At 42.9% G+C, this 14,581-nt stretch overlaps 1 protein-coding gene and 1 non-coding gene across 7 annotated transcripts in view; one reads left to right on the forward strand and one right to left on the reverse strand.

Moving 5' to 3' along the window:
* Fgd3 (FYVE, RhoGEF and PH domain containing 3) overlaps positions 1 to 14,581 on the reverse strand; it is a 67,780-nt gene that overhangs the window by 18,331 nt on the left and 34,868 nt on the right. For all 6 annotated transcript variants that reach the window (XM_029556017.1, XM_008852841.2, XM_008852849.1 and 3 more), the window contains 2 exons: positions 779 to 917; positions 178 to 236 (listed from right to left, as the gene is read on the reverse strand). In XM_029556017.1, coding sequence (XP_029411877.1) covers positions 178 to 236; positions 779 to 917 — 198 coding nt within the window. The remainder of the gene's footprint in view (positions 1 to 177; positions 237 to 778; positions 918 to 14,581) is intronic.
* On the forward strand, positions 12,915 to 13,043 carry LOC115067682. Its single transcript, XR_003847056.1, has one exon. It is a non-coding gene; the product is annotated as a small nucleolar RNA SNORA52 (small nucleolar RNA).

The following is a 14,581-nucleotide window of genomic DNA, read 5'->3' on the forward strand; positions in this document are numbered from 1 at the left end:
TTTGGCTAAGTTTGCATTTGGTATTACTAGGGAGTATAAGGTGCACTTGGTGTGTACAGGGGAGTCTGGGTGTGTATGTGCTCACTGATGGATCCCACTTGGGAACAGGTGTAAAGGTGTTTTCTGACAAGGTCCACCCACCCTCACTCTCCTCATGCCTCCCTCTACTTTCCTTACCATCTTCCGAATGGCAGCATTAGAGTGGTCAGCAGCTGTGGAGATGAGTTCCAGGGACCCTGCATGAGGAAGACCAAGTGAGCCTGGGTACCCAGTTGCTTCTTCTGGTACGCCTTCTCACTAGAGAGGCAGAGGTAGAACCTACAAGCAAGCCTCAAGTGGGAGGCCTTGTCCTTGTACTTGGCCTTTCTCAGGGTGCTCAGACTGTTCCAGAGCACTAGCCCAGAGAAGGAATGAGGCCAGGAGCCCTTTTCTGGGCTTGCTGGATCAATACCACTTCTGCACAACCCCTGGCCCCGTGCTGCCCACCAGTTACATTGGTCATGGCTCTTGTAATGAGTGGCCCCGTGGAGTCCATTCCTGAGACCTAAGCTCTAATGGAACCAATGTTTGGCAGTATCTTTCCCAGGGCCAGTGTCCTTAAACGTTAGACAGAGACCAAATCACTTTCTGTACTATTCATTCATATTCTCTCTCCCCCTCCTCTCCTCTCTTCCTATCTCTCTCTCCAGTCTCTCCATCTTTCTTTGTGTTTTTGCTCACCCCCAGGGTTCTGAGCCACCTCCAGGGATCCCCCAGCTTCATGGCCACCACCACTCACTCTCAGCATCCTTCCGGTCTGGGGCATCCCCAGGGAGCCTCTTCAGGTAGTCCTTGAGCAGCAACTCATAGCGAGGGACCCTCTGCACAGGCTCCAGCATGTGGTGCTGCAGTGTTAAGTTTCCGCACACCTCTTGCTTCTGGGAGGTGGGACAGAGGACACATGTGGGGTCACCAGCCCTTCTCCTGCTTCTAGCCACCACAGTCCCAGGAGGCTACCTAGAGCTGCCTGGTTTTTTTTCAAACACAATTGTCATAGACCATATTTCACAGCTTGGGAAACTGAGGCTCAGAAATGCTGAATGATGGAGAGAGGACCCAGAACTCTTGGTAGATGGGCTCCAGTTGGAGAAAACAAATGCAAGACACAGCCTCCTCTGTAGGGCGGAGGCCAGCTGTGCTCCCACAGGAAACCAAACAACATCGCTTCTCATGCTTAGAAGCCACTGAGTCCTGCAGAGTCTCACAAGATGAATGAAAGAGAGGGCAGGGCGTGCTGAAAGCCTGGCATCCAGTGCCTACCCTGCACTGTTACTGGTGCCCCACATTTTCCCTCTTCCCACCAGATCACAGCTCCCCTCTTGCTCCACTTCAGTGCCTCCTTGCTGCTGGCAGCCACAGTCTAGACCCTTGATCCTGTGTACAAACACACCAGTGCTGACTGCTGCTGCCCTACTGCCTCTCTGCTCACCTCCAGCTCTCTGGACTGCCTTGTTCCTCTGCCTCCACCATGCTTAAGGCAGCTGAGAGGGCCTGCATTTGTCCCCCTCACCACTGTCCTGCCTCCAGCAACCCCAGGCCCCCACCTATACCTTCACACCAGGCCCAGAACTAAAATTTCAATGGAGATGGACTGAAAATGCCTTGGGTACAGCAGAGCTAGAAAGGTTCTAGTCTATAGCCTTCATTAAAAACTATTATTTCAGTGGCTGGGGAGATAGTTCACTGGGTTAAGTGTTTGCCACACAAATATGAGGGCCTGAGTTTAGATCCTCAGCCACTATGTAAAAAAAGATCTGGGTGTGGTGGTGTTCACTTGTAATCCCATTGCTGGGGAGATGGAGACAGGAAAATGCCTGAAGCTCATTGGCCAGCCAGCCTAGCAGAATCAGTGAGTTTCAGGTTCAGGGAGAGAGCCTGTCTCAAAAAAAAAAATAAGATGAAGAGGGGCTGCTCTTGCAGAGAAGCTGTGTTTGGTTCCCAGCAACCACAAGGCAGGTAATAACTGCCTGTAAGTCTAGTTCCAGGGAATTTGACGCCCTCTTTTGGCCTCTATGGGTATTTCAGACATGGGTGTACTTATATAATGTAAGTGAAATACTCATACACATAAACTAAATACATTAAAGAAATTTTTTTTGGTCTTTTTGAGACAGGGTCTCCCTGTAGCTGAAGCTGGCATGGATTCGTTATGTAGACCAGGCTGGCCTCGAACTCACAGAGATCACCTGCCTCTGCCTCCTGAGTGCTGGGATTAAAGGTGTGCACCACCATGCCCGGCCATTTTTAAAATTTTTAAAATAAAAAAGTACATCATTAGGATAGCTGGTAACCACTGAATGTGGGCTATGAGAAGACAGCACTGTGACACCCCATGAGATTCTTGATGTCAGTCACTGTCTTGGGCATGTGAGGGACATTTTCCTTCACACTCAGTGATAGAGAGACTACAGTGTCTGCAGATGAATTTCAAAAGACTCAAAAGACAGGGAGACCATCTCAAAAAAAGAGAGAGACTCAAAAGATAATAATTATTGTATGTGTTTAGAGAAAATGGTAAATAGGACAGAATGTCTGTTTGTAAGTTTGTCCTGTGTGTGCTGTGGTGTGTGTGTATGCATGTGTCTCTCACTGAACCTGGAGCTCATGATTTTGGCTGGGTATACTGACCAGCCCCTGGATTTACTGGGGTTAGAGACACATGCCACCATGCCTGGCTTTTTTGTGAGTGCTGGGGATCCAAACTCAAGTCCTCACACTTGCACAGAAAGCACTTTACACACTGAGCCATTTCTCCAACTTGGTCTTTTTTGCAAGTTTTTGGTAGATGTCCCAATCCCCTCCCCCTGAACGTTTACAATTTAAAATATAGTTTGGACTGAGCAAAGGAAATCTCCAGAGACTATGGGAAACGTGACCATCACTCAATTCCATTTTGGCCAGGTCAGGGCTTCTCAGCTTCAGCTATGGACATGTGCATGGGAAAACTCTCTGTTTTGTGTTGTCCTGTGCACCAGAGGCCAGCCCTGGTTTCCACCCTCCAGATATAAGAAACATCAGTTTCGACAGACATGGCCCAGGTTCTGGGGGAAAATGGCACCTGTAGAGAATGGCTGGTTGTACTATGGAGGCCAATGAGCAGAGCCATGGCTATGTCTATCAGGAACTGTCCTGGGCACTGCCCACTGCTCAGGACAACATGATGCTGAGGACAGCCAATGCAGACAATTGTCTGTCATCCCAATTCTAGAAGTATCTCATTACCTAACAGCCTGCTGGCCCCAAGGACTTGGTCTGTCTTGTGTGGACAGGGACAGTAGCCTGTGCAGGGTCTGGACACTGTCTTACTCTCTGGAAGGAGCTGTCTGAGGAGGTAACCAGAGGCCTACAAGGGAAGCTAGTTGATGGGCCAACCCAGAAAAGAAACCAGATGAATCCCAATTCTATCTTTTTTTAAATGTTCTTTCCTTCTTTCTTTTTTTTGGGGGGGGGGGTCTTTTTGAGACAGGGTATCCATGAGCCCCAGCTGGATTAGAACTTGCTATGTAGACCAAGCTGGCCTCAAACTCACAAAGATCTGCCTGCCTCTGCCTCCCAAGTGCTGGGATTAAGTGTGCGCCACCTTGCCTGGCTATGGTCTTAAAATATCAGGGTAAGTATCAATTGGCCAATGACAATTTGACAGAGGTCTAGTTCCTCAATTATAGAAGCAGTAGGTGAAGGAGAAGGGGGAAGAGGAAAAGGAGGAGGAAAAGGAGGGGGGGAGGAGGAGGAGGGAGAGAACAGGGATTTTGAGATAGCCTGGATATGGCAGAAATTGCTCATCAAAATCCATTCTTCTGCTTCACGATCCAATGATCTACCAGGAATAACAACTCGGACAGAGAACCTCATTTGCCACTCCTTCTGAACAAGGTAGGGGCAGGTAACTCCTCACCATGAAGTGGGGACAGGAATTGTTTGCCACTTCCAAACCAAGGCTTTTAAGAAACACATGTCAGGCTGGGAATACAACTTAGTGGGAGAGCTTGCCTAACATGCATAAGACACTGGGCTTGATCCCCTGCACTGCAAAAGAAAGAGGAAGCAAACAAAGAGGTAGGAGGAGGAGGAGAAGGAGGAGGGGGAGGAGGAGGGGTAGGGGGAGGAAGAGGAGGAGGAGGAGGAGAGGGAAACACAAACAGCAAACTTAAGCATCAGGACTAGGAAGGCCTGCCAGGCCATCTGGAGCTTGGTTTAGGGAGGAGTTGGGGGACCTCAGTCACTATCTCTCATGTTGATTATCAATAAGACTTCAAGGAGAACATACTTTATGGGGAAAAATAATCACATTGCAACTTATGTCCTAGAAAGTGGGCTTTGTCCTTGTTGCCTGTGGCAATACTGAGTCACACACCCACACGGGTCTCTGGCACCACTCTCCGACACATCCACAGGGTTGCTCTGAACATCCCAATGCTCACCTTTGTGACTAGAGTCTCAAGCAGTACGGGTTCCTGGGTGGGTCGGTGGTCAGAACATCCCATTGGGGATTTAATGAGGTTGGTTTAGACAGTCCCATGGGAACAGCTGGGGTAAGAGCCAGCAGGAAGGGTACGAGATATACCAGAGTGGGAAGGAAGGAGAAGGAAGGGTTGAGTTTAAGGGCATGGCTCTCTACTGGGGACCTGCACTGAGTCAGGAGTACCTACAACTTAGCTTGGGCTATCTTTAGGCCCCTAAATAGCCATTCCTTCCCCACTTCTGTGTCTGACCTAACATCCTGTGACTAACAGGTAAGAGAACCTTTTGCTTCTAATTTAACAAAATTCTAGTTTCCACTAATGGAAAAGCTAAGAGTGTCATGTAATATCCGAGGCCTATGGCTGCGATCTCTCGGCTTTGTTGAAACAGCCTGCTTAATGTTTCCACCAATGTATTTGAAAAATGCTTTGATTCATGACATTATTTGTTATGTTACTATAAAAACTTCATGAGCTGGGCATGGTGGCGCACACCTTTAGTCCCAGGCAGAGGCCGGCAGAGCTCTGTGGGTTCAAGGCTAGCCTGGTCTACATAGTGAGTTCCAGGCCAGCTGGGGCTACAGGAAGACCCTGTCTCAAAAAGACCTAAAAAGAAATAAAACTGCTCCCATGTTTGAGCATGGAATTTGTGATAACCTAAATCTGTGTTCCTAGGCCTTGGTCACTCATATTTGTCATATTTGGTTCCAGAATAAACTACTGATTTATCCTTTTTGAGATGAGATTGTGTTTTTGTGTGGACAGTTATTAGCGCCCAACATGAGGCCTCTGAGAATGACCCATTTTAAAAAATATTTTATTTTTATTATTTTATGTGTATGAGTGTATTGCCTGCATGTATGTAACTGCACCCGTGTTGTGCAATGCCGCGGAGGTCAGAAGAGGGCTTCAGATTCCCCTGGAACTGGAGTTAAGGACAGTTTGTAGCCACCATGTAGGTGCTGGGAATGGAACCCGGGTCCTCTGTAAGAGCAGTCAGTGCTCTTAACCGCTGAGCCATCTCTCCAGCCCTGAGAATGACCCACTCTTCACAAGAGGAGTCACCTGGATAGAAGTGTATACCGGCAGGGACCCATTGAATCCTGTCAGCTGGTGGACTCCTCAGGCAGATTGTGGTTCTTTCCAGGGCTTGCTCAGACCTCCCTTGGTTTGTTTATTCTGAGCTGGTTGTTTAAGGATCCTATTTGGCAGATATCTTTTTGTTTTTGGTTTGCTTTCAAAATGTTTAGTTTAAGGTATCTATTTTGTTTGTTTGCTTTGAAAGCATTTTGGTTTCAAACTTCAGTTTGTCTTTTGCTTGTTTTCAGATCTCTGAAGGTATATTAGAGTCTGACCATTTGTTTGTTAAACTTGCAAGCAGTCTTTTTTCTTTTCTTTTTTCTCCCCCCACCCCTGGATATTTCCCTCATAGCTAATCTAAGGAATGGAGAAATGTTTGGAGAAAACTGAATGTATATTCTGTATTCCAGCTTGTTTTAGGTTTGATTAGTGAGTTAATTCAACTTACAAGTATGAAAACATGGAGACCTCTTAGTAAATGTACTTCCCCCTCATTGGGGAATATTTACTACCTCTAAATTGGTATATTTTGTGTGATTAACTAAAAGTCCTAGGCAAGGGGCTGGACAGATGGCTCAGCAGTTAAGAACACTTGCTTTTCTTCCAGAGGATTTGGGTTCAATTCCCAGCACCCACATGGCAGCTAACAACTGTCTATTACTTCAGTTCCAAGGGATTTGACACTCTCTTCTGGCCCCTGTGGGTCATGCACCTGGTGCACTTACATGCAAGTAAAACATTCATACACACAAAAATAAAAATAATAAATATTTTTTAAGTCCTAGGCAAAAGCTGGGCATGGTGGCACACACTTTTAATCACAGCACTCAGGAGGCAGAGGCAGGTGGATCTCTATGAGTTCAAGGCCAACCTGGTCTACATAGTGAGTTCTAGGCCAGCTGGGGCTACAGGGAGACCCTGTGTCAAAAAGACCAAAAAGAAGAACTCTAAAAACTATGTGTGAATTAAAAAGAAACATTAAAACTAGATAAGAAAGTAACTGAAAATTCTGAGAACAACTGCTTTAATCTCTTTCCCTGACCATGCCTTTTCATTCTCCTAACAGGACAAAATTCTATTATGTAAACAGGTTATGGCCTGTTTTAAGATAAAATTTAGAAAAAAAGAGATTCCATGCTATATTAAAACTTCCCATTTGTAGCCAAGTGTAGTGACACATGTCTTTAATCCCAGCACTCAGAAGACAGAGGCAGGTGGATCTCTGTGAGGTTGAGGCCCAGCCTGGTCTACATAGTGAGTCCTAGGTCAGCTGGGGTTACAGGGAGACCCTCTCTGTCTCATTTTAAAATCCCATTTGTAAAGGCTACTTTCCTGTGGGAAGTTCTACTCACACTGACCTATGTCTTATATTTTTCCTGAACAGCTCTTTTTCTTTTAACCCTCGTGCTTAAGCCTTCATTAAAATATCTTTATCACGTTTGCTAGTCCTAAAGTTCCTTTCAGTACTGAAGCCACAACTCCCAGATTAGCCTTATGGAGGTCCCAAAAAGCTTAGGGAACTCATCAGGCTGCTCAGGATGACCACGTTACCATGTCTCTGTCCCCTCACTGCTAACATTTGCTGAGGTCCATCTTAAAGCATTGTTGATGAGTGTCCCTGTCTGTTGCTTGGCTGATCTACCCTGCTAAGCATGCCTTGCACGTTACCTTGGGTTCCTTTGCTTCAGTTTTTCTGGTCAGAGACCTACTTAGTGTTTGATAAGTGCCATTGGCACCAAAAATAAAAATCCCCTAGACTCATCCATACTCTGTTCCTCAGTGAGACGGCATATGGCTTTTCCAGGGGACATCATAAAAGTTGACCCCTCAGATGTCCTAAGCCTCCAAGAGTGTGACCTGAGACACAATGACAGAACTGTTTCCCAAGCAGCACATTCTGGATCTGAAATAGCACATCAAGACTAATTTCTTTTGTACTTTCTTTTAACCTAGTCTATTCTTTTTGGGTTTTTTTGTTTTGTTTTGTTTTGTTTTGTTTTGTCTTTTTGAGACAGGGTCTCCCTGTAGCCCCAGCTGGCCTGGAACTCACTATGTAGACCAGGCTGGCCTTGAACTCACAGAGATCTTCCTGTCTCTGCCTCCCGAGTGCTGGGATTGAAGGTGTGCGCCACCATGCCTGGCCCCAGTCTATTTTTTTTTAAAGACAGGGTCTTCCTGTAGCCCCAGCTGGCCTAGAACTCACTAAGTAGCCCAGGCTGGCCTCAAACTCACAGAACTCCACCTGCACCTGTCTTCTGAGTACTGGGATTAAAGGCGTGCTCCACCACGGCATTAATCCAAAATTTTAAAAGCACTTTCAACTTCGGCCTTACCCTGCCTGACTTCCTTGTTTGCTGTAAAGCTAATAGCTTAGACGGGGCACTGCAGGCTTCCTTCCCCTACGCTGTTCTGAAGAAGAGGTTGACTTCAATAATTTTTAAGGTCAAAACAGATAAATTTAAACTCTGTATGTTCTCACTTTATGAGAAGTTAAAAAAAAAAGCCCAATTATTGTGTATAGTCATGTCTTTTAACTTCACACTGGACAGAAGCACTTCTGATCCAAGGGCCCCTAGGGATGCTTAGAGGGAAAAATGGCCACCTGAGCATTAGTAATGACCAAATGGTAAATGGCTGTATGGGACAGTCCTGTGTTGCCTAATTCAAGATAAGAGACTGGCCAGCATTGCTAGATCTAGATAGGATGTGTGTCCCAGACTAACACTGGCCAGGAGATCATGTCTGACCCAAAATCTCTACTTCTTTTATTCTTTCCTTTCCTTTTCCTTTCAGATACAAAACCAAGCATGGAAAATACAATTTACCTTCACTATAAATTAAAAGAGAAAAAAACCCCAAAACTTTGGCCTAAAGTAACATTGAGAAAACCATTTTCATCAGAAAAGGCATCTCCCCCTCAGTTACTTAGCTCTTAAGAGGAAGAGACATTAAGTCTACACAACAAACTTCACCTTTTGATCTTTTATGCTACTAAGCATTTCCCATGTCTAGAAGAGACAGGGACATAAACCTTCTGCCTTGGGGAGGGGGTACACCTAGATTTCAGATTTCATGTAATTGTGTCATGTATATACAGGATAATTGTTTTCATATGTTGTTTGTGCAAAAAAAAATGTAACAAGCTGTAGTCACCTCAGTTTTTTTCATTCATTTTTACTGTGTGCTAAAATTATTATTTTTATTTTTGCGTGCCCAATGAAAATGCACATGTGCATACTTATAAATGTGAGTTCTGGGTGGTATATTAAAAGGCCTGATAAATACATACAGCATTATAAATTTGGGTACTCCGAACATCTTAAAATCTATTAAAATATATCTTTGGACCTATTAAATGTTTCATAAAATCTTAAAAAGCTAATTGTTTATATAAAACAACATTCACTGTAGTTCATTAAACTTTGAATGTTAATATTTTAAAAAATATTTTATTTAATATTTTTATTTTGTGTATGAGTGTATTGCCTGCATGTAGGTAAGTGCACCCTTGTCGTGCAATGCCCAAGGAGGACAGAAGAGACCATCGGATCCCCTGGAACTGGAGTTACAGACAGTTGTTAGCTGCCATATGGGTGCTGGGATTCAAACCGGGGTCTTCTGGAAGAACAACCAGTGTTCCTAACTGTTGAGCCATCTTTCCGGCCCCTAAATGTTAATGCTTTACACATAGATTTTGATAAGCATTTCCTTCCAAAACATGTTCAAATAAATATATATGTAAATTAAATTTTTATTTCATTTGTATAACAGTCATAGGTAACATAAAAATCATGATTTCTTGCCAGATGTGGTGGTGCATGCCTTTAATCCCAGCACTCAGGAGGCAGAGGCAGGAGGATCTCTGTGAGATGGAGGCCAGCCTGGTCTACATTGTGAGTTCCAGGCCAGTTGGAGCTACAGGGAGACCCTATCTCAAAGAAAAAAAACAAAAAAAAATTTTTTTCTTCTTCTTCTTTTAGAGACAGGGTCTCAATATTTATCCCTGGATTTTATATGTAGTCCTACATATAAATGTAAGGTTTTTATTAAGACTGAACTACATGTAAAATAATGGATATATATGTTTGCTAAAGATCTTTGTGTTGTTTCCTTTTCATAGTGAGAATTATAAGAGACACAATCCTAACATGCAGTAACATTAAAAAAATCTTGGTTTTAGGGCTGGAGAGATGGCCCAGTGGTTAAGAGCACTGATCGCTCTTGCAGAGGACCTGGGTTTGATTCCCAGCACCCACATGGCATCTAACAACTGTCTGTAACTCCAGTTCCAGGGGAATCCAAAGCCCTCTTCTGACCTCCATGGCATTGCACGACATGGGTGCACTCACATACATGCAGGCAATACACTCACGTGCATAAAATAACAATAACAAATAAATTTAAAAAAAATCTTGGTTTTAAAAAAATCTTGGTTTTTATATTGTTATGTATGATTATGTATGATTATGTGTGTATGCATTGTCAACATGTGCTTATCTATTTTTAAATATCACTTACTTGATACCAAATTGGCCAGTAAGTAAGTACTCACATAGACTACAGTTGTTAAATTAGCCCAGTTTCCTTTGGCTCTTGATAAAACTAAAAATTTAAGGAAAACAGTCCCAACTCCAACTGGCCCAACAAGCTAAGTAAGCTTGGCCACATGCCCAGGATGCCAAGTAGGGAGGCAGGATGATGGCAAAGAACAAAGAGAGGATGTTTAATCAATGTGAACATGGGTGAAACAGAGCGTTAAGAGGTTTTTAAAAAATATTTTATTTATTATTTTTATTTTATGTGTATGAGTGTATTGTCTGCATGTATGTGAGTGCACCCATATCGTGCAATGCTGTGGAGGTCAGAAGAGGCCTTCAGATTCTCCTGGAACTAGAGTTAAGGATAGTTCGTAGCCCACGTGGGTGCTGGGTATCAAATCCGGGTCCTCTGCAAGAGCAGTCAGTGCTCTTAACTGCTGAGCCATCTCTCCAGGCCAAGAGTTTTTAATTTTAAATTTTTGGGGGTTTTGTGTTTTGTTTTGTTGTTTTGTTTTGTTTTTTCTGAGACAGTGTCTCCCTGTAGCCCCAGCTGGCCTGGAACTCACTGGCCTCAATCTCAGAGATCCACCTGCCTCTGGCTCCTGAGTGCTGGGATTAAAGATGTGTGCAACCACGCCTGATGTGTTTTGTTGTTGTTGTTGTTTGCTTTAAAAAAAAAGTATTGATTCTTTGAGAATTTCATACTATGTCTTATGATCATATTCAGACCCCCTCCCCCATCTCTACCCCTACTCCTTCCCCTGATATCATTTCCTCCATATTTTTAAAAGCCTATTGAGTCTAATTTGTGTTCCCCAAATGCTCTTGGATGTGGGTCTATCCCTCGGAGTCTACCAGGTTTCAAAAAATGGGCTCTCCCTTTTCCAGCAGCTATCAGTTACCAATAGATCCTCAGCTAGGGCTGGGGCTTCTTGCCAACCTCCCTCATTCATACTGGGTTTTTGTCTGGCTTGGGCTTGCAAAAAAAAAAAAAAAAAAAAAAAAAGATGGGATTTTTTTTTTTTTTTTTGACTTTTTTGAGGCAGGGTCTCCCTGTAGCCCCAGCTGTCCAAAGACAAAACACACATAATGCAGTTCTGGTCAGGGTGATATGTCAGGATGGTATCTCCTTGCTCCTTGTCTCAACTCTGGCTCTACCTTATGGTCCCTATTGCTTGAGGTATACATATAAATTAATTTTAGGAGATGATTACTCCTGCTCCAGGGTGCAATTTTTCCTATCCAATAACTGCCTTCCTCTGAGATGCTAGACTCTTCATTCTAAGGAGTAAGAGGATGATTTATCTCTGTGTTTTTAGTTTTTTTGTATGTATTTTTGCATTTGAATATTAACATTTTAAAGACATTTTTGACCATCTACTGCCAACTGGAAAAAAAAAAAACAAAAAAAAAAAACTGAACAAATAGCTTTTTCAAGGTCCATATCTCAGTCAAGCCTATGTAAGATATAACGCCAAACATTTTGGGGGGAAAATGCCATTTAAAAAAAAAAAGCTCCTTCAAGCTGGGCGTGGTGGCACAAGCCTTTAATCCCAGCACTCGGGAGGCAGAGGCAGGTGGATCTCTGTGAGTTTAAGGCCAGCCTGGTCTACATAGTGAGTTCCAGACCAGCTGGGGCTACAGGAAGACCCTGTCTCAAAAAGACCAAAAAAAAAAGCTCCTTCAGGGCTGGAGAGATGGCTCAGCGGTTAAGAGCACTGACTGCTCTTGCAGAGGACCTGGGTTTGATTCCCAGCACCCACATGGTGGCTATGAACTGTCCTTAAGCCTCTTCTGTCCTCCTCAGGCATTACACAGACACAGGTGCACTTACCTGCAGGCCATACACATAAAATAAAAATAATAAATAAAATATTTTTTTATAAAAGCTCCTTCAAGACTTCTTATAGCCATCTTAAGGTTTACAGATTATCTTAATGGATTACGTTACATGGTAATAATATATTTAGGACAATTATTCATCTCTGTGTCTTTAGTTGAAAAAAAAAGGAGCTGGAGAGACGGCTCAGCAGTTAAAAGCACTGGTTCCCACCACCCACATGGTGGCTAACAACCCGCTATAACTCTACTTCCAGTGGGTCCAATGCCCTCTTCTGGCCTCCACAGGCATGGCATGCACATGGTGTACTTACATACAATATTTGTATTTTGCTAATAAAAAAGAAAAGGACAATACTACAGTGACTCCTTCTAGGGTTCAATTTCCATTTTTAACCATTAAAATAAGAAGTACGAAGTAAGATTTGGTTGTGCCTATAAGAACTAGTTCTTTTTTAACTTTTTATTTACTTATTTTATATATGAGTGTTATGCCTGCATGTATGTTATGTAAGTGCACCCATATCATGCAGTGCCAATGGAGGTCAGAAGAGGGCATTGGATCCCCTGGAACAGGAGTTACAGATGGTTGATAACTGCCATTTGGGTGTTGGGAATTGAACTCAGGTCTTCTGCAAGAGCAGCCAGTGCTCATAACCTCTCCAGCCCCTACAAAAACTATTTCTAACAGGTCTGCTCTCTTGTTTCTATTACTGTTATTAATATTTGATACATGAAAGAAGACAATCTTGTTAAAAGAAAGTTTAAAGAAACACTATATTATCTAATTTCTTCTATAATGTGGCTGTTCCTTTACTTTTTCAAACTAAATCTAGTATAATGCAAATATAATAAAACAGATCAAGTCAATATGATAATTTGAATGTTGAAGATCAATATTTTCTAGGTTAGAGCTATGAAATCAAGCTGGTCAAAAGAAAAACTAAAATTAAGAGATAAGTCTTTTATCCCTGCTAGTCAGTCAGTGATCTGCCAGGCTTCACTTGCAGACCAGAGCACCCCAGAAACCCTGCCAAAGTTGAGCAAAGCCTTTGTAGGCTCATGCAAGTGGCACTTCTGAACAGGAGGAGGAGGAGGAGGAGGGAGAAATAGACTTTTTTAAAGATCCCAAATATAAATAAGATAGTTCAGAGAGCAAAAATAACAGTAAATACAAGGGAAACAGAATCTTCAAACTGAACCTTCTGTAAAGCTGATAAACAGATTAGAGCTTCAGTGAGCACAGAGAGGATGGAATGTTTCAGGTCCAGAATCTAATTACAATAATCATCGGCAATCTTTAGCTCCCTAAATTGCCATTCCTTGCCCATCTCTATGTCTAAGGTAACATCGTGTGACTAACAGATAAAAACCTTTTATAATGTATTAACAAAAACCCTAGTTTCCACCAATTGAAAGGCTAAAAGTAACATCAAATGCATCTGAGGCCTATAGATGAGATTTCTCCTCTTTACTGTAACCTACCTACTTACTCAATTTTTCCACCAAAGTATTTGAAAAGTTCTTGTTTTATGAGTTTCTTTATTCTGTTACTTTATAACTTCATTAAACTGCTTCCACATTGGAATTCAGAATTTGTGGTAACCTAAATCTATGTTCCTGGACCATGGTCACTCATATTTGATTCCAGAATAAACTATCTCTTTATCCCCTTTAGAGTGAGTGTGTTTTTGTGTTGGCATGAGTAAATTTTAAAAATCCAGGGGGTTTCTTTGACTTCATTTTTGATACAGGGTCTCATGAAGCCTAGGTGGACATCTAACTCCCTGTGTAGCCAAGGATGACTTTAAACTTCTGATTCTCCTGCCTCCACCTCCCAAGTACAGGGATTTCAGGCATGTACCACCACCATGGTGCTGGAGATCAAACCTAGAGCCTCATGCATACTAGTGAGCATTCTGCCAACTGAGCCACATTCCCAACCCTGTGTGTCCTTCCCAACTGTCAGGATTATAAGCATGCATTACTATGCCTGGCTTGAGTCAACGTTTATTGAATAATAATTTGTGCTGCTGGATCATGGTTTTCTCATCTGCAGAACAGCAACAATCATTTGTCTCTGGGAGTTATTGGTAGTATCAAAACCTCAATCAAGCATCAAGACACATTCTTATCATTTTACTGAATTACTCTGAAATTCAAAATTTCAGTAACATCATCCATCATTTTTTGGAGGGTTGGGATGTAGCTCAGTTGGTAGAGTGCAGACCTAGGAAGCACAAAGCCCTCAGTTTTACCCTCAGCACTGCATAAACCAGGGATGAAGGTGCATGCCAGCAATCTCACCACTCAGGAAGCGGAAACAGGAGGGTCAGAAGTTCAATGTCATCCTTGGCTACATAGGGGGCTCAAAGTCAACCTGAGGTAGAAACTGTCTTAAAAAAAATAAACAACAGCCAGGCGTGGTGGCACGTGCCTTTAATCCCAGCACTTGGGAGGCAGAGGCAGGTGGATCTCTGTGAGTTCGAGCCTGGTCTACATAGTGAGTTCCAGGACAGCTGGGGCTACAAGGAGACCCTGTCTCAAAAAGATAAATAAATAAATAAATAAATAAATAAATAAATAAATAAATAAATAAATAAATAATCTTTTATAATTCATACT

Source organism: Nannospalax galili, unplaced genomic scaffold (assembly GCF_000622305.1).
Source record: "Nannospalax galili isolate Female #2095 unplaced genomic scaffold, S.galili_v1.0 scaffold1532, whole genome shotgun sequence".
NCBI classification, from domain to species: domain Eukaryota; kingdom Metazoa; phylum Chordata; class Mammalia; order Rodentia; family Spalacidae; genus Nannospalax; species Nannospalax galili.